The sequence below is a fragment of the Hemibagrus wyckioides genome, linkage group LG23, assembly GCF_019097595.1.
Source record: "Hemibagrus wyckioides isolate EC202008001 linkage group LG23, SWU_Hwy_1.0, whole genome shotgun sequence".
NCBI classification, from domain to species: Eukaryota; Metazoa; Chordata; class Actinopteri; order Siluriformes; family Bagridae; genus Hemibagrus; species Hemibagrus wyckioides.
In genome coordinates, this window is record NC_080732.1 from 2,884,821 (window position 1) to 2,910,464 (window position 25,644).

Here is a 25,644-nt window from a genome sequence, read left to right on the forward strand (position 1 = left end):
AAAGTTTATTGTCATAATAATAATGAAAACAAAATATAGGGTAATTAAAAATAAACAGTGAGAAAATTGGAATAAATAATCAAAATAATGAATGCGCATGCACGACTGCACGCGTCGGGTCTGGTCACATTGAAGGGTGTGTCAGCGACGGCGCGCGCGTACCGGAAACCACGGTAGCGCTGGGAAACGAATAAATTCCCAGTGCACAGCCCACAATGGACAAGAGAGAGAGAGAGAGCGACAGACAGAAAGAGTGTGTGCATGCATGTGTGTGGGGAATTCACAAGTGACGCGGTTTCGCACCTCGCCAAGAACGGACAGTTTACCAGTTAGTCTGCTTCCAGTGTGCGCGCGCCAGAGAGAAATTTGCTCATTATTACCGGAGGACCGAACAGAGTTTGTTGTTATTTAAAAACAAAAAAAAATCTCGGGGGAAAAACAATTTGAACTGATTTACGAGTAGAGGAACTTTTGTCATCAAGATGCTGGAGATCTTTTTAGTGATGCTTTGTGGACTGACCAGTCGTGTACTGACCAAAGGTAGGTGTTTAAATAACAAATCTATAATAATAGTAATAATAATAATAATAATAATAATAATAATAATAATAATAATAATAATAATTAATTAATTTATGCGAATATTACATTCACATATTATGTATCCCGGGAAAGCGTGTATTTTTTAAACACAATGCTTCCATTTCCCAGTAAAACCAGCTTGTTAGTTAGTAATGCTTAACTGGTCAGTGGAGCATAAAACTAACACCTACATCTGCTGACGATAAACACGGAGGTCAAACGATACTTTTATATAATTATTAGCTTGGATGCAAGACAACTATTAAGACACAGAAACACACACGCACGTGTTATATTAAATAATTGCATTATTTATTAACAACAAAATTGTGCGCAATTTATTGTCTATATAACGGGTTCCGAAATTTTACTAAAATAAGTTTTTACTTATTTTAATTGAAGAGTTGCACGCAAAAATAACTAATTCAGACCCAATAAGCGTTAAAAAAAAACGAGAGTTATAATAATAATAATAATTATTATTATTATTATTATTATTATTATTATTATTATTATTATTATTAAATCAGAGATTTTGCATGTATCTAAAATGTTCTAAAGATTTTAGAACGGAAAGCTCTCTCTCTCTCTCTCTGGGCTCCTGTTTTGGCCCCTGTTCAGTCGCAGAGGGCGTTTATTTCCTGAGACTGATGACTTTCTAATATAAATGACTGCGGGGTCACGACCACCGCAAGGAAACTTTGGAAGTGCGCGTGCAGGCCCCGCAGCTAATCAGCGCTTATGAATAAAACAGACCCCAGAGGGAAGGAAATACGGAGGGCGAAACCCTGCGTCATTCCCCCCGCTTTTTACTCGCCTGGGGTTTTTTTTTTTTGCCTTCAAGCTTTTGCAAACCCAAGTGAAAATAAATGCGAAATAATTAATTTATCACGCAACCTCAATTCCATTAGTCCTAGTCCTAGTACTCAGTGAAGGACGAATCAATTTCTTATCTCTGAGAGACTGATTAACAAAAACCTTCAATCAAGCTGCTATCAACTGTGATCTGCTATTTGTCTGTAAATGACTGCAGGGCATGAATAAATGGGCACGTGGTTCAAACTTAAATGTAAGATGCAAAATTATAATAATAATAATTATTATTATAGTAATAATACAGGATAAAATGTTTAGGTGGTCAATTTTGGTTTAACATAAATGTTGGAAAAAATGACAGAAATGCTTTCAAAAAGTCACGTCTTTCAGATTACGTTTAATTGTATGTATTTTATTAGTGAGAATAATGTGTCTAAAAATCATTTCCCCCTTTTTAATATGATATGCAGCATTTTTAACATGCCAGTGTGGACAGTCTTTAAGGTCATTTGCCCATTTGCATGTCACAGTTTCTGGAAAAACCCCAGTTCAGTACAAAACTACACCAAATTTGTTCACACAGCTGCTGTTTTTTTTGCAGGTCATTCTAACACAGAACAATAGGGGAGGCCAGTTCAGGTCTCTGAAGGGAACCTTTAACTGATGCCCATTTATTAAACTTGGTCATTGACTCAAGTGTGTGTGTGGTGAAGTGTGAAGGGAAGTCGTATCTGCTTCACTGAGAAGATACAGACATATACTTGTTCTTAAACCTTCCATCCCGAGGTCCTTCCACTAATTTAATAGCCAACAAATGTAAAATGTTATGTTACCATTTCTATGACCTTTACAGTGTAATTAGTAACAAAGGCTTGCTTTGGGGTGTGTGGAATATGCTGATTGAGACCTGGGCATCCAGCCATTATATTGCCTCGGTTTCATGTCGTGTGGAACTAATTGACTCAGCTTCCTTCTTTAAATTGAAACAGCAGCTTAGTATATAGGCGCCATGTGAGAATGCTGGCAAGGAAATGAAGCTGTGAGTTTGGCATAGACAATGGCGAAAGCCACCAGCAAACTCCAGACCAGGATGTATGCAGAGACCGTGTTTGGGAACACAGTGTACTTTAAAACCCAAATCTTCCTCTACAGTATAGCTTTAAGTAAGAAAACAGATTGACGCGTCTGAACTGACCCCATCTAATCATTGTCACTTTTTACAGTTGTGTTTTCAGCTTCAGAATAGTTTACAGTGTATGAATGCAGCAATGATCTCTAATACACATCTATCTCATCCACACACAGCAGTGATCACAATAAAGTAAACTCTTTTGAAATCAAATGGATTTTGAAATCAGATGTGATACCATAAGAGTATGATTCTACTCCCATTACCATGAGTTATGAAATCATATTTCATTTCCTCTTCATAGTTTATCTCTACAAACATTTCAAAATGGGAGTATTTACTTAGAAATGGCTGGCAGGTCCAATCTAAAAACATGAAAGTGGAATTCGTGAGTAATTCTGAGTATTTGGATGAATTGCATATGATCACAAACTCTTCTTTTTCAAATGACTCAGACTTTGCTGTCAGTAGCTAGCGATTAATGATACGGTAATAAATTGGAATAAATGATAAAGTTCTGTGAAAATACTGACAAGATCCAAACAACTATACAGAATGTGGGCTATGAGTGTCTGCCTTGCTATCCAGCACAACAGCTCATAAAGACGTCTTTTTGTTTTCCATCTGAAAGATGCAGACAATAAAGGAAGGTTCAGCTCTCCAGTGCTGTATGGCACTGAACGACAGATCATCCTGGAGAAGAACCAGATGCTCCAGCTGAACTGCAGGTGACAAACCCAGTAGGCCTATTCAGTCTAGAGACAGACAGACTGTATATAACTAGACTACTGAGAGGTGGTTGGTTTAGTCCAGGAGACTATGAATAAATTCTTTTAGCATAGGAAAGAATTTTTTCCACAAAAACAACAATTGAAGCCATACTGCACACACTAGTAACTCCAGAAACCAAGATTAAATCACAGTCCAAGATAAGATGATTATGAGTTGTTGCATTGGTATACCATCTTCATCCAGGACTGTGACAAAACTCAGCTTTCACATTAGAGGGTAACATAAACCACCAATTTTTCAGGGGGCGATGGGAGCTGGAGTGGGTTTTCCCCTCGGGTGTGAGCAAGAGCCACCCGAATGCCCGTGTAGAAGTGACTCGTTGTGGCAAGCAGGCAAACCAGTACTGCAGCAGCCTTATCCTCAGCCCTGCCTTAGCCCAGCTTACAGGCTCCTACCGCTGCCGCTACTCCCACAAGCAGCACAAACAAACCTCTGTCTACGTCTTCATCACAGGTAAGAATCTCCATGTGCCATTTACGGTCAAAGCTAGTGAGATCTTCGAAGTCTTGCTCCAAGACTTGGTGTACTCACTAACCACTTCAAGGCTAAACAGGATGCCAAAGGAAGCCAATAACATCTAAACAGCATTTTCTCCCAGAACAGCACATCCGACCGAGTAAATAGGTCTGGCATGGTTTCTCACCGTCTCCCCATTTCTTGTCTATATATAACCTGTAACTTTCATTTAAGTGCTACCTTAGGGGGGGACAAAAATAGCCCCCGCTGTCGAAAGGCACAGCCTCTGGGCAGCCTTTCCCAAGGCAGCAGGTCTTATCTCCTTCACTCAGCCTCTCTGTCCGCATCCTGTGCTGCTCATGGGGGGCTGGCGAGGGACAGGGATGGGGGAATAGGATGTCTCCCTTGGCAGAGGAGGGCTGAGAGTTTATGGCTGCTTGTAAACCAGGGTGAATGAGATGGGTATTAATTTGTGAGAGCATCCAGGGGCAGTAGAGATTTGCTTCAAGAAGGCATTACCATACATAATGAAGCAGCAAAAACATCCAAGAAACAAGGACCTTGAGTCAGTAAAATAAGCCCCCGGTCCCCTAACAAGGCCACAGAGGGCCATCAATTGCTCTTGTGACCATGTCCATTAATCCTCTCCCTCCCTCTTTTATATGGAATCAAAGCACATCGAGGAAGCCCCTGCATACAGTAGTCCTTGGGGTACTTTTGTTAAAATGTTCAGAGATTTTTTTTTATCTTTCCTTTAATAATGCTAGAGTAACAAACAATGGAGCGAGCAACACCCAAGTGCTTTCAATACCACGAGATGATTCTAGCTGCAAAAGAAAGTGGAACCAAGCCTACAAACAACACACAAGGCTTTTGATAGCTAGCAAACAAGGTTTCTTGCTGACTCCGAATTGTTATCTGCAATCAAATGCTGTTTGTGGTATTTGGTAACTAAGTTTGAGTGCTCAAAGGAATGTGTATATGTTTTTTCCTGACCCCAGTGTTTGGGTTTCAGATAGCCAGCAGCCATTTGTAAAGGTGCAGAAAGAGATCCCAGACGTGGTCTACATGAAGGAAGGACAAGACCTAGTGTTCCCCTGCAAGGTCACTAACCCTGACACCAAAGTCTCATTGGTCAAAGTGAGTAATTTTGCTATAAATATCTCAAAAGATATCTTGCAGGATAATTCCCAAATGAACCTGTTAACATTTATCCGCCCTTACATTGCTACACATTTGCTCAACCATCCATATGTCATCATCATCATCAACATAATTATGGTCAGGAAAGTCTTCTGAACTTTTTATTATCATGGCTCTCCACCCAGTATCTCTTTTCCTTTATTCTTTCGGGGGGTTTTTTGCTTCTCGACTGATAAAAGCAGCCCATAAAACCACAATATTACACAACATTTACCCATTATTTCGCTATACAGTTTTTGTTCAGATGACCAGCAATGTCTGCTCATATATTGCAGTGTAAACCGATTGTGCAAAGATTGCGAAAGCTGCATTCAACATGTTTGGAAACACTGTTTCTTCCATCAGCCTCCACCCAGTAACCAATGGCATCATCGCAATTTCTCATGGTTCCATTCTTCCTCTCACAAGAACCTTATCTCTTCCACTCTTCCCTAACATCTTATCACCCTCTCCACCCATGTTCATCATACCAGTTTCTTTTCCCAACCTCATGATCTCTGTTCACCATATTCAACCTTTTTCTCCTCCAATCTTCCCCTATCCCTCGCTACCATTGAACTCCATTCATGAATTAGACATTGCCCGTGTTCCTGTCTTCCCACTGGTCCTGCTCCAGGGAAGGAGCATGGATCTGTTTGCGTGAGGGATGATGCGTGTGACTGGGTGTGTGTTTGTGAAGTGAAGAGTCCTTCACTGGCCTCAGTGTGACAAAGATACCTGTCTTACGCCAGCAGGCAGAGAGAGTGGCGCCCCCGGCTTCCTCCGTCTCGCTGGCACCATATAAAGCCCCGGAGATGTAGACAGGACGTGTGGGTCGACGCTTCCCCACCTTAATGCCCATTTGGGAAATGGTGATGTCTTCTACAGCTGGTTGCATCAACTCAGCCAATTATTAGACGCTAATTGAAATAATGAATATGACTTAATCTATTGTGCAAGCTGTGTAGTGTCTCTCTTAGGGGAGAGTTGTTCATGCCATTTATGGCTATTGCTGCTTCTGAGAATAGAAAAAAAAACACTTCAGGATGAGCCTCAGAGTGGACGAGAGCGGAAAGGAGCAAAATGACCAGTTCCCTTCGCGCTCCCTTTGGCTCTGCTTTCAGGATGGGAGCTGTTTTGGGATCTGCCATCGATATGACATCCCTCTCCTCCCCTTGGCCTGAAAAGAGCTTCCCATTTAATTTCAGCTTGCTGTGTTTATGTTCTGCTTGACCCTATGCACAGAGTCACAAAGGTAATCAGTCTAAAAATACAAGGCCATCTCCATCTCTCACTCCAACTTGGACTGTAACACACTACTAGAGTGTTTTTTCCGGAAAGGTTTTTTTTTTTCTGCAGGCAAATATCTTTAATCTCGCACCTCTCGCATAGGGAACAATACTCCAGGGGCCAAACTCTCACAGAAGCTGTGAAAGTGGCCAAGGGGGCCCTTCCAGAGATTGACCCGAGGGCCCCAGCCGCAGTGTCTATATCCTGTAGTAACAGGATGTGAGGCGATGGACTGGAGTCACGTTTCCACATCCTCAACCCTCTCAGGCTCTGTACGAGGGATTTTGGAAGAGGGGTGGAGGGGCATCTTATACTATGCGTGTAGATTGTAAGAACTTAAAACAGGAAACATTGGCTATGTAAGACCTGTATGGGAACACATTGAAAAGGGCTTAGCTAACACATTCATAGTGTTGACCTGTTCACACTGGGAAGGAGGTGTCCACCTGATCCCTTGAGAAAGGGCAGGGCACTTCCAAGCTGTCACAGCTCTTCCAGTAAACATTTCCTCCACTGGATTTGGAAGAAAACAAAATCATAATATAGCTCTCCAAGAATTTTTGGCAGACATTAACTTGTTACCGAATCTGACTTATTTTAACACAGCAGACCTTAAAATACAGAACTATTGGCTAGATATCACAAGTTGGTTGTTTAACTGTAATGAATTTTTACTTTATCTTTTAAGCATATTAATAGCTACAAGGGTTCCTGTTAATCTGAATGATTCATGTTCCAATCATTACAGTTTCCTGACCGAGTTCTTGGCACTGATCAGAGGAACATCATTTGGAATAACAGAAAGGGCTTTGTTATCCGAAGCCCCACATATTTCTATATTGGCCTGTTTTCCTGCGAAACCATCATCAATGGGACAAAATACACCAACAAATTCTTGACTTACAGACCAGGTATAACCTGATAACTGTGTTAAGACAGATGATTCACAGGCTAACACTTCTTAAAAATGAACTGAATTTTCACCTTTGGTTCACCCTTTCCAGTGAATAAGATCCAACAGGTATATCTGAACAGCACAGGCATGGTACAGGCTCTACAAGGAGAGAGACTGGCCTTAAACTGCACTGTTACAGCTGAGTGGAACTCGAGAGTGAACATCAACTGGAGTTACCCTGGAAAGGCAAGTCAAAACCATATCCTGAGGAATATCAGAGCGGCATATAATGTTCAGATTTCACAAAACGTGATCTGTTTTTGCGTCTTAAATCTTAAACTTCATGTATTTTCTGTATGTAGGCAAATAATAGGGCTTCAATCAGTCGACGTATAACACAGAGCAAGACCAACGTGGTGTTCTACAGCATTCTCACCATTCATAAACTGCACAAGGACGATAAAGGAATCTACACGTGCCACGTGACAAGTGGACCAGCAAAGCGGGAAGTCAACACCTCAGTTACAGTTTACGGTAATGTTTAAAAAGCACATCTCAAGAGCGATAAATTTGGGTGAGTCAACTCTTTACATGAGTCTCTAATATACATATGGGTCGTTTGCTCCTCAGATCATCCCTTCATCAAGTTAAAGCATAGAGATGGTCCGATGGTACAGGCGTATGCAGGGCAGAAATCCTTTCGTCTGTCCCCCAAATTACGGGCATTCCCTGAACCCGAGGTCATTTGGTAAGTCAGAGATACCACATACTATATCCATAAATCTTAATAAACATATGGGTGCGCTTTTAGATTTCTAAGCTTTTCTTTCTCTGATCGATGTCCAGGCTGAAAGACGGGATGGTGGCGGCTGAGCAGTGTTCACGTTACCATGTAGACGGCTATTCTCTGGTGATTCGAGACGTTGCCGAAGAGGATGCAGGGATGTATACCATCCTCACTCGAATCCAGCAGTTCGATCTTCAGCAGAACCTCACGCTCTCACTTGTGGTAAATGGTAAGTCTTTAATAACTGTTATTTAATAAATCTCTAGTTGGTTATGTTCTGGGTTCTGAACTGAAGGTCTGTGTCATTTTCTTTTTCCCACTCACAGTTAAGCCTCTGATTGGGGAGAAATCTGTAGCAGTGCGGGACACAGCGACCATGCCACGGTCCAGCAGGCAAGTCCTTCGCTGCACTGTTCACGGCGTCCCACTGCCCCAGATCCAATGGCTCTGGCATCGCTGCCCTTCTAAAGGCCTGTAAGTGCCACACTATCCTCAGCACATGCAACTAATACAAAAAGAAATGGTGCACACACCATAAACGGGCATTAAGCCAGAACAAATTTAGCTGAAGTTGTATTTTTTTTTTTTTTTTGGATGGATTCTATATCCCATTTAGAAGCATATCTCACACAAAGAAGCAGTCAAGTCCTTGAATTCTGGCATGATTCAGATTTCCAACCCCAAGGCGACTGATATCCTTTAAGAGATATAGCTAATTTTCACACTGTACCTGGTCGTAGTGTGTATGATTAGTCTGTTTTTGCCTGTGCCTATAGGGACGGGGTCTTATTTATGTGTCTGTTTGTTTGTGAATGGAGACATGTTTTGTCTATTTCTGCAAGAGTTCAGACAGGGTTTCCTTTTAGCCCCAAGAACAGATGGTTAAGGAGCTCTTTCATGTGTGTGTCTATTCATTCTTGTGTGAACAAGTGATTGTGTGTGTGTGTGTGTGTATCTGCATGAATGTGTGCCTGGTACAGTCATAGAACTCAGTGTATCCTCGAGTTAAAAGTACAGAAAAAAACTTCAAAAGGGACGAGTTCCTTGCTTACAATAACGATTAGCTGGTTTCTAAATCAAACGCCATGATTTAATGAACTTCCCCTGCAGAATGCGGCCTGTTTATTATTCTGATTGGTCAGGCGCATCCTGTCATGGCTTTCCTAATGTGTCATACACAAACTATTCCGCATTCTCATGAGAAAAGCCAAGCCAGCATTATTCACCAGAAAAGAAACTCCCATTATGGCTTCTCTATACACATGTATTTCACACACACACACACACACACACAACACATATCTGCTAAGACAAAGGCTGAGGGGTCAAGCTATTATCTGTCCATCTATTTTTGGCTCCAAATATTGGCTCCAAAACACTTATTCCCATACCCAAACCAGTGCTAGTGTGGCTAATCCGCTAACCAATGTGCAGAATGTGCAAAATTTAGCCTTTATTTCTTAACTCTTTTAAAAAAAACAAAAAAAAACATCCTTTTATTTCATGCCATTGCACTTTCATAGAGCCTTTGTCTTGCCCATGCTATTGAATTGTACCTCCTGTAAAAGAAATATGTCAATGAAATGAGGGAAATAAATGGACTGTAGTCTAAACTGGCGCCATAGAGTGCACACAATTTTATAAATTCACTCAGTTTATGAGAATAAGAGGAGCTTAAAATGAGTAAATTGTCAAAGTGTTATATATTTTGTTACATATTAAGGTGGCTGTGTAAAAAAATACATTGACTTATGATATATTTAATAAGAAGTGTTGTGAAAAAAAGATGCCATTGATTTCAAGTGGTGTTATTGAAGTGTTATTGAGAGCTGATCACTGGCAGGATCCTGACCGAGGCCCTTATTCTTTGTAGCAGCCCAGCGCGGCTGGCCTGACGCTGAGGCGGAGGAGGCGCAGGGAGAGTGGCGCTGTGGGCCGGGCTGGCCTCCTAGCACTGAACAGGCTCAAGCCTCGGCCATGGGAACGGCAGCACTCTTATCTCAGCCGGGCAGGAGGCGCAGACGGACTTCCTGTGCGAAAATCAGAGCGCTTTTCCTCTCGTTGTTTGGCTTCCTCCCCGACGCGAGGCGGCTTCCCAGCAGCATGATTGTCCCTGCGTCTTCAAACGTGGCACAGTCCGCTTCCTCAAGGGCTTGATCTATTCTTGAGAACCCCTCATCCCACCCCCACCCCCCTCAAATCGACCAGCATCTCCAACCACCTTCCTACCCTCCGTCCTAACCTACCCCCCCTTCCCACCTCCACCCGACACTCCATGTAGCGTTCAATCAACAAGCCAGTCACCAAAACTATCCTTGAACCCCACCACCTCTAATGACACCACCGCCGCCCTGCAGGCCCACGGCACCCTCCTGTGAGAGTCTGGACTGTTTCCACGGCAGCTGCTTCAGAGTCAGAGCCGCACTAATGCATGCTGGGAAACAACCGACACCGTAAGGACGAGACGCAGTCAGGAGGAAGTGGTCCTCATGCATACACATACAATGGAAGTGCTTTCTAATTTATTCTCCACCTCCATATGCTGAATATCTTGTTCCCCCCCCTCAATCTCAGACATTTTTGAGCCAGAAGAAGTGCAATTCCATCTACACACTGCCCACCCTTTTCTGGAGCTGCTTTTTGCTTTGTTTTTCATGTCCTGGAGTGGTACTATAATGGATGTATGAACCATGCCTGTCTCCAAGCCCCAGCCTTTCTGTTGTAGTTCTAGCATCCACAAAAAAAAAACAAGCTGTGATTTCAGATCATGTATTCAGGATCAATATGTCAGTGCAAGCGTTTGGAGAGCGGCGGACACGACTGCTCGCTGTTCGGAACTTCACATTATGTCCAGAACTATCTCTAGAGCTGGCCCAGAGCAGCGCCTGCTGTGTAGGGCTTCATGGGCCAGAAATTAAAGACTGTTGTCATCCCATATCATCCTGTGTCACTAAATTTCTATGTAAAGGATTTTTCCTGATCATGGCAGCGCTGAATATTACACATGGCCATGATTTGTGTTGAAAGAACATTTTTTTTCTTTTTTGAGTGTGTATGTATGTATGTATCTGTTTGTATGTGTGTGTGTGTGTGTGTGTGTGTGTGAGGTCGATGTGTGTTTCTGTGTTTGGGTGCAAGACTAAGGTTTCTCACTTTACGGGTCTATCCCAATGTGATTTATCCTTTTTATACAGATTTTTCTATGAGTAATATATAAACCTAATATTTAATAATTTTATACCACTAACGTACTTATGATAAATGCAAATAATTGCCTGGTGTGTAAGATGGCTGATAAAAATTGTCAAGTATTGTCTAAATTCTGTGATATTATCAAATGTATGTGGGTTTTATATTAAAAATCAAATTTATGTCTACAATATGGTCTTTTTTTTTAGTTTTGCAAATTCTCACTCATAGAAGGTTTAACCTAATTACTGAGACCTTCTTGCAAATAAACTGATGTATAAAAAAACATGGACATATTTGGTTTTTAATGCTTTTAATATACGGTTAGGCATTCAGGGTAGCTACAATCATTCAGCATGCTCATAATACTGTACTCAGGCACACAGAGAATGTGTGCGTGTGTGTGCATGTGCGCGTGTGTGTGAATTTTGGACAAGTCTATCTTTAAATGAATGATTAAGAGGAAAATGTGCGTTAGTCCATATGGATTTAGTGTGTGAGTGCATGTGTTTCCGGGGAGGCGTGGGAGAGAACTGTCTGTGTATGTGCACGTGTGTGTATGGGTGGGTGGGTGTGTGAGGAATGCTGGTGTCATGATCAGGGTGGGAGACCGGAGCACAGGAGATGGGCACTCATTATCTGTGCCAAGAGGAAGAGCAATCAGAGCTAGAGGAGCCTGAGCCAGGGCAGGACAGGGCGATGTGGGGCGGGGGTTACAGTTACACACACGGACACCCAGCGTATCACACGGCAACCTTACAACACACACCGCCGAGATATAACAGGCTTGGCACAGGATAACAACCAAGTTTTGGGAATGTGCAGACATGCACGAGGATGATTTAGTTAGAGGAAGTTTACACACCGGAGACAGCAGAAAACATCACGTCCAAGCAGTGGACGCGGCTAATTACAGAACAAGGACACTCTTGTGCAACAAAAAACACACACCATGTCCTGACTGTACAGCACACAAGCACAATCACCAACCCCCCTCGAACCCTGATATAGACACACTGCATTCCAGTTCGGTTTAAAAAAAGCTCATGTGACAACCAAGAATACTGCAGTTAACGAAGAATTGCAATTCCCAAGGGAGATGATGATAGTGATGATGAGGAAGAGCAGGAAGAGATATTTCCGGAGTTCCCTCTTCCTACTGCTGCAGCTGTGTCTCACACCTGTGTGGTGTGATGTCACTGTCCAGCTAAACAAAATTCCTGTCCCTCACTCTTCCTCTTGTCTTCTTTTCTGTCTTTTTGGCTCTAAGATGCGAGGAGCAGGTTTCCTCCTCCTGGACCGCAGTGAGAGAGAAGACAGCAGGCACATCCACCTACAATCCCGTCCTGAGCGTCACACACACACAGGAAGTGTTGCAGGGGAAGAATAAGGTGAGAACAACTAAATGGGTGAACATTCTGTAGAAGAGAGGAATGATGGAGACGTTTAGGAAGCTGACCGAAGTGTCCGTTTCTGTAGAAGCGGGGAAACGGAGGAGCGGTTGTTTATTAAGTGTTCCGAATAACCGCCTGAGACTGCATCGTGCTCACACACACACACACACACAGTTCTGTTACACTTCATTTATTGAGTCATTTTCCGTCTCTGTGAATGAATCAGCCTTGTCCGGTTTGAACTCAGCTGCAGAGGGCAGTTCACCATGGGGGGGCAGCAGAACACTTTATTGCTCATATAGAACTTATTAAAAGTTCAGATCCACATTCAGTCATACTGAAAAATAAATCCGGTCAGAATGAAAGGTTCTGCAGAATAACACTGTGGTAATGGACAGAGCTTCCGCTAAATTATACCAGAGCGCTGGACTCAGCACTGGATTGGTCAGACTTTTCTATAACAGCGGCTCTGAGAGTAGTGCAGCAGCAAATCACACGTTTATGCTCATGCAATCATTTTACATTTCAGGAAGAGACAGATTTATGTCTGTATTAAAATAATGATAATAATAATAATAATAATAATAATAATAAAATGATAAAAATAAAAGAATTAATTAATTAAGTAATTTTAATATTATTATAATTATTATTATTAATAAAAATAATGAATTAATGAATTAAATAATTTTAATGTCATTGTAATAAATAATAATAATAATAATAATAATAATAATAAAATGATAAAAATAAAAGAATTAATTAATTAAGTAATTTTAATATTATTATAATTATTATTAATAATAATAAAAATAATGAATGAATTAATTAAGTAATTTTAATATCATTGTAATAAATAATAATAATAATAATAATAATAATAATAATAATAATAATAATAAATCTTCTTCTTTCGGCTTTTCCCATCAGGGGTCGCCACAGCGAATCGTCTCTCTCCACCTATCCCTATCTTCTGCATCCTCAATAAAATAATAATAAGTAATAAAAATATATAAAGAAACAATTAAATAAATAAATACATAAATAATAATAATAATAATAATAATAATAATAATAATAATAATAATAATAATAATAATAATAATAATAATAAATATTTTTAAACATGCTGTGATTGAGCAAAGAAATCATTGAAGCACGGAAATGTTTTCTAAAGACGATTATTTATATTTATAGAAGCATTATCCAATGTCTAAAAAAAAACTAAAGAAAATGTTTGATAAGACATTCAGAATGAGTGGATAAAAAACTTTGTGGTATTAATTCATTAATTAAATGCAATAATCAGCTAATAAACCACTTCAGGATATGCAGGTATCATCACTGTGCATCAGGGCACATCACATCATCATATAAATGAAACTAATTATATTTTACTTTATGGATGCTCTCCGTTCAAACCTATATATAACCTCAATTTGTAAAATGTCAACTAATTTAGTCTGTGTGTGTGTGTGTGTGTGTGTGTTTGTGTTGGCTCTCAGTCTGTAGGTATTTTAACAGTTGGCAAAGCTTTAATATCTGGCATCTATCGCTGCATGGCTTCCAACTCAATGGGCAGAGATGAACTGGACATCCGCTTCTACGTTACAGGTATTTTTAGTTTCTTAAACAATTGAACAAAACACTTGCAGCTACTTTTACCACAGAGCTCCTGAAATGTCATTACATCGCAGGCAGGATAGATTACTGCTGATAACTTTAAATACTGCACTGGATGTGGCATGCTGTAGATCAGGGCTGGGAGTTCATTTTCCTCCTTGCATCTTCCTGCATATCTCTCTCTCTCTCTCTTTCTCTGTCTGTCTGTCTGTCTCTCTATCTTTCTCTGTCATCTGTCTCTCTCTCTCAGTCTCTGTCTGTCTGTCTCTGTCTGCCTCTCTCTCTCTCTCTCTCTCTCTGTCTGTCTGTCTGTCTGTCTCTCTCTCTCTCTCTCTCTCTCTCTCTCTGTATGTCTTGCTCTCTCTCCCTCTCTCTCTCTCTTTCTCTGTCTCCCCCCTCTAGTTCTCTATCTCTCTCTGTCTGTCTGTCTCTCTCGCTCCCCCCCCCCCCTGTCTCTCTCTCTGTCTCTCTCTCTCTCTCCGCCTGATATTTTTCTTGCTTCCACATCAGGATCTAATTCCTGCTGCAGTGGCTGTAGTGGACATGTGTGCTGTTGCCATGTCTACAGGGTGATTAGGGAGGTGAACAGGAACCTGTGCTCCTTATCAGCCTGCTTCCCCAATGCCGCCTTACGTGCTTTATTTGGAGATTTCTGGTGGTGTTTGGGAAAGATAAACATTATCTTCCATCAGGAAAACCTCGAGCAGTTTCCACGGGAAATTTCAAATAGCTAAAGTAAATAAAAGCTCTTTTCACGCGGCCTCTCTCGCTACTTTTACCGACAATGGCTATTCAACATTGTCATCAAAGGTTCTGAAAAAAGATTGGCCGGCTCTCACAAAGTGCTTTTCATGATGTTGTTCTTCACTTTGTTTGTCCCGGTTAACAGTCCACCTTACTGCCAGCGGTCTATATTACTGCAATCTTAAACGCCTTCTTTTTCATCCCACCAATCGCAGATGTCCAGGGAGGCTTCAGCATCTCTGGGGAGTCAGAGGAGGGGCCAAGAGAGGGCAGAGACTATCACCTGTCCTGCGTGGCCAATAAGCACCTGTACACCAACATGTCCTGGCACAGAGTGTCAGGCAGCTCGGCTGGCACCGTGGATGGTCCACCTCTGGTAGGAGAGCTGACAGAGGGAGAATACTCGCTCGCATTGCGCTCAACGCTGAGGAACCTGACAGCCCAAGACTCTGGGATGTACCGCTGCTCTGTCACACACCTGGTCACGGGGCAGCACTCACACCAGGATACACCTGTGGCAGTTGCAGGTCTGTGTGTGTGTGTGTGTATCCAGTGTAACCAAATACATTGGCTTTCTCAGCCTTGAATCTAACACGACAGTGACCGCTTCAGTTACTCCAATTCACTCTGATAGATTTTCAGTGCCTGACGTGTGTAGGTGTATTTTTGTATGTGCTGTCCACCAGATGCCCTTGAAAAAAAAAAAACACATGAGAAAGCACGGAAGCACTCGGCTATTTAGAAACCCTTTCAAATTGTTCTCTAAACAAACATATACTCCTGTATGAGTCATGTAAGGATGTGCTGACAGACATGCACGCATAAGAGCTATAGATCGAGTAAGGAGGGAGGGCTGGAAGACAGAAAAGGAAACCCAGGAAGAAAGAAAGAGAAAGACCGAGGGTCCTTGGGAACAGGGTTGCGTAAGCTTCCTGCGGTCGTACAATCCAAGGCTGTTTCGAAGCAGCACCTCTTTCACGTGGGAATGCGAGCTGGACAGAAGGAAGAGCACACAATGCTACTTCCCATAGTGCCTCATCTACAGAGTACTTCACGGGGGCCGAGAACAATCAGCCAATCAGCAACTGTCAAAGACCAAGAAAAGAGACAATAATCAATTGTCTCGGAGAGGAAAACATTCGGAACAACAATCAGCTCGTCGTGAAGTGACCCTTTCTTTATTCCCCTATCCTAGTCATATTTGGCACTATTTAAATGCAAAGACTTCCTCAAAAGAGACTTCTGCAAACACGAGGAAGTGTCATATAGCTGCACAAACGAAACCTGCTCTAAGAGGTGTAGGAAATGAGACCCGAGTAGCCCGTAGCATCACGATATAAAAATTCGCTCTTCTGAAATGTGCGATTACGACGAAACCGAAACATAGCCCTGTTGCACTTTTAACAATTTTCCTGAAAACAAACGACACACACAGGCACGCAGCCAGCTGTCAGGGAAGTGGCGCTTTAGTCGAGTCAGGTCCAAATGTGTTGCTGAAATAACCAGAAATTTGTCAACAAAATGGCACGGCTCCACTGGCTGAGAGTCAAACTTCCCAAATCACAATTTGTAATGAAAGAAATAGAGCCGGCTTTCTGGTCACTGATCTGTAAATCACTCGGCGCATCGTTAACGCGGTCCAGTACGGCTACTTATACGCCGAGTGACAGAAATATCCAAAAGCCTCCTCTCTAGAGATGTTAATGATGTTTAAATTGAATTTGTGGACATGCTGCTAGACAGAACATGACACGGCTGTGACTTTTTTATCCCTCTTTGTATGCAGTTCTGGAGGCTCCGGTGCTGCTGCAGAACCTCAGCGACTGCAGCGTGAACATCAGCAGCTCTGTGACTCTTCAGTGTCATGCCAGTGGAGTGCCACGCCCTCTCATCACGTGGTATAAGAACCGGAGGAAACTCAAGCAGGTGTCTGGTGAGAGAGAAACCCAGGAGGTCATGGTGGGAAGGTTGTGAGACAGTTGGGTTTATGAGCAAGAGCCTTAAATCTCAGCTGCTTCATGAGTAGCAAAATGGCTCAGAAAATAAATCACTATTACTGGATGTTTCTATAAATTCTTTCATTCTTTCAAGCCTTTGACTGATAGATTGATATATTTTTATGTCCCAGGCATCATGCTGGCACCGGAAGATGGAACTCTCCACATTGACCGCATCAGTATTGAGGACGAGGGCAGGTATACGTGTGAGGCTACCAATGAGAGAGGATCTGTGGAGAGCTCGGCTTACATTTCAGTCGAAAGTAAGAGGGCAGAAGTTGTACGGCTGTTTCCTGTAAATGCTCTTCTGTTTACTGTAAACGTCCTCACCTTCCCCATGCAGTGAGGTAAAGGAGCAGGATTTATGATGCTTAGTTACCATCACTCTGTGCCTCTGTCTGTCTCGCGCTCTGAACGGATGCCTCCGAGCCTGCTGAGGAGAGGACAAGCTTTTGTTGTTGTGTTCTGATAAGTCAGGAAGGAAGCCGTCTCCCTTTTCGATTTCCTACGGAAAGCGTCTGGTTTGCAAGCCATAAACTATTTGTACATCTATTTAGATCAAGTGATGAATGGGTGAGGCTCAGGGTCTGAGCCAGAAAGCACTAATGAAATATGACTGCCCTCTTTGGGTGGTATTGAGAAATGACACAACGGTGAAGGTTCAGCATGCTCAAGATCAGAGAAACATGTTCAAACTGACCTGTTTAACTGAAGCTGATTTGTGTGTTTTGTAGATTCGGAGTCTTTCTCCCTGGAGATCCCAACGTTAGCCTGCACTTGTGTGGTGGCTACTCTCTTCTGGCTGCTCTTAACGCTTCTCATCCGCAAGCTCAGACAGGTGAGAGGATATCAAACCTTCTCTTCCAAAGCTGAACTTACTGCATGGAAAACACACACAACAAAATTCAGACACAATGAGATCACTATTCCACTAGATGGCGCTGTCTAGCATGGTGCAGATACTAATCGGAATCTAGAAAGAAAAGATCTAAACCCAGGTCTGGTATAAGAGGTTGTAGTGTAGTGAGGAGGCATTCATAAATTTTCCATTTTTCACCTCCATTTTTCTACCTCCAGATCTCTTTCATGCATTAAACACATTTACAGCTGAGGGAATGGTTTAAAAGGGAACGTTATCAGGTACAAAGGAAGATTTCTGTGCCAGAAAAGCAAGCTGGCTGAAGACATCAAAAATATTTAAAAACTGAATGATTTGTAGCCATGAAAAGATGTTTAAAGGATTATCTTGCTATATACAGTATAAAGGTAGCAAGAATAGTGCTTTAATTACAAATTTTCTGTCTCAGCCGAGCTCGACAAATGGAAAGACAGAATACCTGCCAATCATCCTGCACCAGGGGGAGGGGCCTCTCGATGAGCACTGTGATAGACTGCAGTATGATGCCGAAAAGTGGGAGTTTCCACAGGAACGTCTTCAGCTGGGTAGGTATTTGGTATTTGTGTCTGTATATTATGTGTGGGAATGTGCTTTACGTTGATATTCTCCCAACAGAAAAGCCTCTGGGTCGAGGAGCGTTTGGCAAAGTGATGCAGGCGTCTGCCTTCGGCATCAGCAACTCCACCGGCTGCACCACAGTGGCTGTAAAGATGCTCAAAGGTATTCAAATATTTGGTGTAAGAACATGTTGCTGAAGTGCTAATGAATGACACGAGTCATAAGATCTCTACACTGCTCCAACAGAGGGAGCTACGCCAAGCGAGCACAAGGCGCTAATGACCGAGCTGAAAATCCTCAACCATATCGGACATCACCTCAACGTGGTCAATCTCCTCGGAGCCTGCACAAGGCCAGGAGGTGTGCATTTCTTTCTTATTTGCTAAAAGTTCAAACTTTTAGACATTTCATGATCCATAGTTAGATACAGGTCCAAAGTTTGCCTCTCTTAAAATTTTAATAACATGGGCATGTGGTAGCTTAGTGGTTAAGGTCTTGGCCTACTGAATGGAAGGTTGTGAGTTCAAGTCCTAGGTAAACCAAACTGCCACTGCTGGGCCCCTGAGCAAGGCCCTTAACCCTCAGTTGTATAAAATGAGATAAAAATGTAAGTTGCTCTGGATAAGGGTGTCTCTGAAATGCCAGAAATGTAAACATCCTATAATTAATTCTAACTAGCATTAGCTTGAAGTTATTATTTTATTAACAAACATTATTTAACCTCAAACAACAAGGGACTTTTCCAGCAAACTAATATACTGTTCATTATTCTCAGGGCCTCTTATGGTCATAGTCGAATACTGCAAGTACGGAAACTTGTCCTCGTATCTACGCGGCAAGAGGAATGTGTTCATGCTCAACAGGGTTGGTCCTACACGCACGCACGCACGCACACACACACGCACACACACACACACACACACACACACACACACACACACACCACTCTTTACCTTCATCACATATACAGTCTCCTATTCAGATGTTTTTCTTTGTTCTTGGTTAACTGTGTCTGGGTCACCTGCTGGACTTTGCTGTTGTGTGTATTGTTGTGTCTTTACAGGCGGCCCAATAAGGCTCCACTGCGTACGAGTGTATTTTAAGTTTTCTCTCTTTTTTTTTTCTTTCTTCAACGTCCTGTTCTCATTTCCTTCTGAAAAAGCCTCCCTTTCTGTTTACCACTAACACAATTTCCAGGGTGACAGTTTTTCACTTCTGGTCTGGTTTTAACTTGTTTACTGACAATCCCCCCAGAAGAGGCCTCTCTCTCTCTCTCTCTCTCTCTCTCTCTCTCTCTCTGTCTGTCTTTCTCTCTCTCTCTCTCTCTCTCTCTCTCTCTCTCTCTCTCTCTCTCTCTCTCTCTCTCTCTCTCTCTCTCTCTCTCTCTCTCTCTCTCTCTCTCTCTCCCTCCCTCCCTCCCCATACACAGCCAGCTCATATCACTTGCTCATCCCTGAACATCTACTTTTTTACTTTTAAGGTTGAAAAATATCTTAGAATGCCCAAGGAGTGTTCAAAATGGCCTCTCAACACCTTTATTTCATTCATCTGGTTTCATTTCTGCAGTTATTTACTAAACAAATCTGTTAAATAAATTGCTTGCATATAAATATATAATACAGAATTACGATAACTAATGTTAGCTAGGTCAGATTAGCCTACAGGTTCTGTGGAAACGTTTTCAGGTACCATGTTTCCATCTGCTCACAGGATGTGATTTGACTAAAGCTGTGAAAAACATAATGCTCTGGTAATCGTTTTCTGCAGAAAATCGATATCAAAATCAGCTGTTTAGGTGGATTTACCCATTTAATATTAATAATTTAAATTTTAATTTTCATAAGTTCCTAAATATTTTTTTAAATACATTTTAATGACATTTTATTTATTTACTTATTTATAAATTTTTAAATAATTAATTTTAAAAAATTATTTAAATTATTATTATTTTAATAAATATTTTTTAAATTTTTAATAATAAAAATAATTACAAATAATATTAACAACCATGTTCTGCTCTTTTTCTTCCTGATGCTCTCAGGTGCCAGGAGAAGAGGAAAGCAGACAGCAGGACGAGTGTGAAAGCTGTGTGGAGAGTCAGAAGAGTCAGAAAGTCAGCTCCGAGTTAGAGGGCGAGAGAAAGGAGGAAAACGAGGAAGACAACGGTGAGGATTTTTCCTTACATGTTTATTCATTGAAAATTGTCTGCTGCAGTGTTTCATTTCTAACTCACGTCTCAGGTTTAGTCTCGTGCTCGAACACTACTCTACACCTGGAAGACCTGATCTCATACAGCTTCCAGGTGGCCAGAGGCATGGAGTTCCTCGCTTCACGCAAGGTACAAGAGCTGTGTGTGTTTAGATTAAATATCTAATCTAATCTAAAGGCAATTTCACACCTGATTGATTCTGGTGCATCATCATCCTCATCCTCATCATCACCGTCCTCATCATCATCCTCATCATCATAAACATCCTCATTATCATCATCATCAGTATCCTCCTCCTCCTCTTCCTCCTCCTCCTGATCATCATCATCATGCTCATCATCATCTTCATCATCATACTGTCATCATCATTACCACCATCATCCTCATCATCATCATCATCCTCATTATCATCATTATCATCATCCTCATCATCATCACCATCCTCATCATCCTCCTCCTCCTCCTCCTGTCTTTTCACCTGAATTCATTTGTCCTACAGTTTACTTGAACCAGAGATCAGTCCTCAAGAGACAAAAAGCAATCACACCTGACCGAATGTCATTTATAAACCGGACCCTGAATATGTTTGTGTGTGTTTTTTAAACTATGTGTCTGTGTGTGTGTCAGTGTATCCACCGAGACCTGGCTGCCCGCAACATCCTTCTGTCTGAAAATAACGTGGTGAAGATCTGTGACTTCGGGCTCGCTCGAGACCTTTACAAAGATCCTGATTACGTTCGCAAGGGAGACGTGAGCGCATCCATACACCTGCATTTACCTCGCGAGTTCTATCTACAGACCTGAACATGAAGCTAACACATAATGTTTCCTGCACAGGCTCGCTTACCGCTGAAATGGATGTCTCCGGAATCGATCTTCGACAAGGTCTTCACCACTCAGAGTGATGTCTGGTCTTTCGGTGTTCTGCTCTGGGAAATCTTCTCACTCGGTACGGTCTTAATTACAGCAGAGTTTTAATATTATAGCACATCATTATATAAATATCGGTGTCAGAAGATCTAAAGATTAGCAGTATAATGTCTAAAATCATCAGAATGTTTTTACAATTACAATTTTTTCCTCTTACACGCTCACTTGGGTGTTTAGGGGCGTCCCCGTATCCAGGACTCAACATCGACGAGGAGTTTTGCCACAGACTGAAACAGGGAACTCGAATGCGTGCCCCAGAGTACAGCACCCCTGAAATGTGAGTTAAATCACTAGCGATGATGATCTCCTCATCATGGTGGGATATATTAGGCAGCAAGTCAACATTTTGTCCTCAAAGTTGATGTGTTAGAAGCAGGAAAAATGGGCAAGTGTAAGGATTTGAGAGAGTTTGGATTTGAGCAAGGGATGAATTGTGATGTCTAGACCACTGGAACAGAACATCTCCAAAACTGCAGCTCTTCTAGAGGTGTTCCCAGTATGCAGTGGTCAGTATCTATCAAAAGTGTTCTTTAAGTCTGGTAAGTTGTGAGGTAGGGCTCTCCACCCCTTTTAAAGGATCTGCTGCTAACATCTTGGTGCCACAGCACACCTTCAGGGATCTATTGGAGTCCATGCTTTGATGGGTCAGGGCTGTTTTGGCAGCAAAAGGAGGACCAACACAGTAGCAGACAGGTGGTCATAATGTTACGGCTGATCGGTGTATCATATCTGTTTAATAGATATAGATTATGTAAATTGTACATCATATGACCAGCTGTTACCATAGAAACCAAGATTATCTTTCACAAAGGCATCAGCTTATTAGTTGTGATTAGAAAGCTAACAACGAAGCTCTTTTGCAGCTACACCACCATGCTGGCCTGCTGGGAGAGAAACCCGTCAGACAGACCCAGTTTCAGCGAGCTGGTGGGAACACTGGGAGACCTTCTCCAGGCCCGTGTGCAACAGGTATTCGGATTGAACTGGTACAGATTTTATTACGGACTCCTCATCATACTCAGGTGTATTAATGAACCCTTTCTGGCTTTAAGGAGGGGAAGGATTACATCCCATTGAACACGTTTCTGTCAGGAGAGAATGCTGTAGAACATCTGGATTACAGAGACACGCACCAAGGAACCCCGAGGTAAACGGGCAGTCGGGATTTGAACCAGGACAAAATACGTCAGAGATCCAGGCTTTAATCACAAGCAGTCACACATGTCTTAAAAGTTGAAGAAGAAGAAGCTGTTCCTTGTCTTGGTGACGGAATGATGAGAAGTTGATCATTTCCCCTTAACACCAAGGGTTTTTGTTCCTCAGCTATCGGACAATCTGTATAATTATTTATTCATTAAATGCTTTTTGACCATTTTTAGTCATATTATGGAATGTTAGAGCTGCTGATGGAGATTAACCAACACCTTCTGACCAATCAGATTCTAGAATTCAGTATCACTGTAGTATCATTAACAATAATTATTAAATTCGACCACATGACTGTATTTTCTCATCTTTTCCAGCTACATCAATACAAGAATCGATGCTGTTGTGACATTTGAAGAGGATCTGAACAGAGAAGTCCCGGATGTACGCATCTCAGATTAATCACATATACTGTATTCATTAATATAACAGGAATTTACACCTTTTGGGATTTTTTTTCCTGAATTTTTGCGAAGAAATAATGATGTATTCATTTCCTTTTGGTTGCAGGATTCCCAGTCTGACAGCGGCATGGTTCTCCCGTCTGAAGAGTTCATCCAGCTGAAGTGGACTGACAAGCTCAAGAGCAAAAAGATAAGCAGGTGAGAACTGAGGTCCGGGTGGATACCCCGGTCCAGTGGACTTTTTTTTTTTACTGTCAATCTGATCATCTGATGCCTAATATTGTGTTGGTCCTCCTTTTGATGCCAAAACAGCCCTGACCCGTTGAGGCACGAACTCCACTAGATCCCTGAAGGTGTGATGTGGTACCAAGATGTTAGCATTGTGATGGCTAGATGATTGGATCAGAGCATCTCCAAAACTGCAGCCCTTGTGCAGTGTTCCCGGTCTGCAGTGGTCAGTATATATCAAAAGACTCCTTTAAGTCCTGTACATTGCAACCTACAGAATTTAAAGGACACTTTTTATAGATCTGCTGCTAACATCTTGGTACCCCAGCACACTTTCAGGGATCTAGTGGAGTCCATGCTTCGACGGGTCAGTTCTGTTTTGGCATGAAAAGGGAGACCTACACAATATTAGGCAGGTGGTCATAATGTTATGGCTTAGAGCTGAGCCTGAAACCAGTTCCTCCAGGATTTCTTGATTTTCCGATGGCAGAATCAAAAACGCTGCTATATTCGGAGGATATAGAATCAAAATGCATCAGATTTTCCGTAGTTTTTTCTCAGACGTGTCGTGTGACATCATCACAACGCATTCAGCCAAAGCCCTCTTTAATACAGCTCTCATAGAAAGTCATTACATGTGTCTTTACATGTAGGAAGCATTTTAGAGTGTATGATATTTTCCCTAATCCCAGGCTGTAAGAGTAAACCATAATGACCTCACGGCTCGTTGCAGGTTCTTTATGAAAAGCCAGCACCAGCGAATGTCACGCCCTTCAGCACTCCACTGTGTGAGCGGCGCCCCCTGTGGCCGGGGGGAGAAGGACGACAGCGGCATCCCGTGTGGCGCACCGCCTCCTGACTACAACACCGCTCTGCTCTGCCCTTCACTTTAACACACTCCTTATTATGACTGGCACTGCAATTAGTGAGTTTATAACACATTTATAACTTAAAGATAGGAGGAAACTTCACAGTCTAATGCTTTTGCACAAAAAGAGGCGGCTCGAGGACTCATAAGCTTTAAATAATTTAATAATTATCCTAATAACCGTTTGGCATTTAGCCCAAATCTTCAGTTATTATAATCATTATTATTATTATAATTATTAGTAGTAGTAATGGTAAACATAGTTTTTTATTTAAGTAGGCCGATGTAATGGCTCTTCCTATTTAAAAATATAGATAATTATGAATTGTTAGAAGTTTCCAGAAAGGCTGGACAGAAAACTCGCATCTCTACTAATTAATGTGCTTAAAGCCAAGTAATTGAAATATCTGAAAAATAACAATTTTATCATATACACTGGTCAGGCATAACATTATGACCACTGCCAGGTGAAGTGAATAATGATCATAACCCACCTGTTAGTGGGTGGGATATATTAGGCAGCAGGTGAACATTTTGTCCTCAAAGTTGATGTGTTTTAAACAGGAAAACTGGACAAGCGTAAGGATTTGAGTGCGTTTCACAAGGGACAAATTGTGATGGCTAGACGACTGGATCAGAGCATCTCTAAAACTGCAGCTCTTGTGGGGTGTTCCCGGTCTGCAGTGGTCAGTATCTATCAAAATTGTCCTGTAAATCTACCTCTTTTAAAGGATCTGCTGCAAACATCTTGGTGCCAGATCCCACAGCACACCTTGACCAACACAATATTAGGCAATTGGTCATAATGTTATGCCTGATCAGTGTAGATAAAGAGTAAAATATTGTCATATGTAATGAACTGGGAAGTTTATCTGCTTTTTCTACGCATTCGGAAATCCATACACGAAATAAAACACGATTTCTGGTATTTTTTGCTCAGAGAAGCACGTTTATTTAATTTAATAAACTCGTTTAGGGTCACAGTGGCTTCTCATGTTAAGCAATCAAATGAGCAGTAATTTTTAAAAAAAGAAAAAGTTTTTTATTCTTTAATAAACCATTTTTTGTTTTTGGAATTATTACAAACTAAACATTTTTAACTTTTTAACTTAAATTTTTTTCCCTTCTAAAATCAATATTCATTTTATTCCTCCTCTCACTTTTTCCTAATATTTTGCCAAAGACTTAAAAAAAAAAAAAAAGAAGACAAACCACCTTTAAAGCGATAGTGATAGTTCTAGTTAGAAGATGCTAAGGTTTCAGGAAAGGAAGCTAGAAAAAGAAACAAGGAAGTGTGAGTAAAGGAATGAGAAGTCGAGAGGAAGTGGAGAGGAGCGGAGAGAGAAATTCACCTCCTGGGCAACAGAGGGCTCTGAAAATGACAAGCTACTCCTTTAAAGGAAGCTCTCCAGAGAGAGATGGTCATTCATTTTTCTATTCACCGAGCAGCTAAACCCATTTCTCTGT

General features: G+C 41.6%; 1 protein-coding gene across 9 annotated transcripts; it reads left to right on the forward strand.

The window, feature by feature from the left end:
* The first annotated feature begins 216 nt into the window (after nucleotides 1-216).
* flt1 (fms related receptor tyrosine kinase 1) lies at nucleotides 217-25,583 on the forward strand. 9 transcript variants are annotated; one of them, XM_058376897.1, is made up of 30 exons: nucleotides 217-540; nucleotides 3,159-3,255; nucleotides 3,561-3,772; nucleotides 4,791-4,915; nucleotides 6,996-7,158; nucleotides 7,252-7,388; nucleotides 7,505-7,676; nucleotides 7,773-7,890; nucleotides 7,989-8,158; nucleotides 8,256-8,403; nucleotides 12,389-12,509; nucleotides 14,018-14,126; nucleotides 15,095-15,406; nucleotides 16,666-16,812; nucleotides 17,008-17,139; nucleotides 17,611-17,714; nucleotides 18,184-18,319; nucleotides 18,390-18,494; nucleotides 18,579-18,692; nucleotides 19,108-19,196; nucleotides 20,374-20,497; nucleotides 20,573-20,670; nucleotides 21,169-21,291; nucleotides 21,379-21,490; nucleotides 21,649-21,748; nucleotides 22,335-22,440; nucleotides 22,524-22,618; nucleotides 22,995-23,061; nucleotides 23,188-23,279; nucleotides 24,043-25,583. In XM_058376897.1, the coding sequence occupies exons 1-30, from the start codon at nucleotides 483-485 to the stop codon at nucleotides 24,200-24,202; spliced, it is 3,846 nt and encodes a 1,281-aa protein (XP_058232880.1). In that variant the 5' UTR covers nucleotides 217-482; the 3' UTR covers nucleotides 24,203-25,583. The 9 variants fall into 9 exon arrangements, 8 of the variants coding, with proteins under 8 accessions (XP_058232880.1, XP_058232881.1, XP_058232883.1 ...); XM_058376898.1 differs by having other exon boundaries at nucleotides 24,742-25,583; XM_058376899.1 differs by having other exon boundaries at nucleotides 497-540; nucleotides 4,795-4,915.
* Nucleotides 25,584-25,644: the final 61 nt, after the last annotated feature.

Bases quoted from the DNA above. Each gene is read 5' to 3' on its own strand.
- flt1 (XM_058376897.1), top strand. From the start codon at position 483: ATGCTGGAGATCTTTTTAGTGATGCTTTGTGGACTGACCAGTCGTGTA. The intron at 18,320-18,389 runs GTAGGTATTTGG...TTCTCCCAACAG, and splicing joins ACAGGAACGTCTTCAGCTGG to AAAAGCCTCTGGGTCGAGGA. The intron at 23,280-24,042 runs GTGAGAACTGAG...GGCTCGTTGCAG, and splicing joins AAGAGCAAAAAGATAAGCAG to GTTCTTTATGAAAAGCCAGC.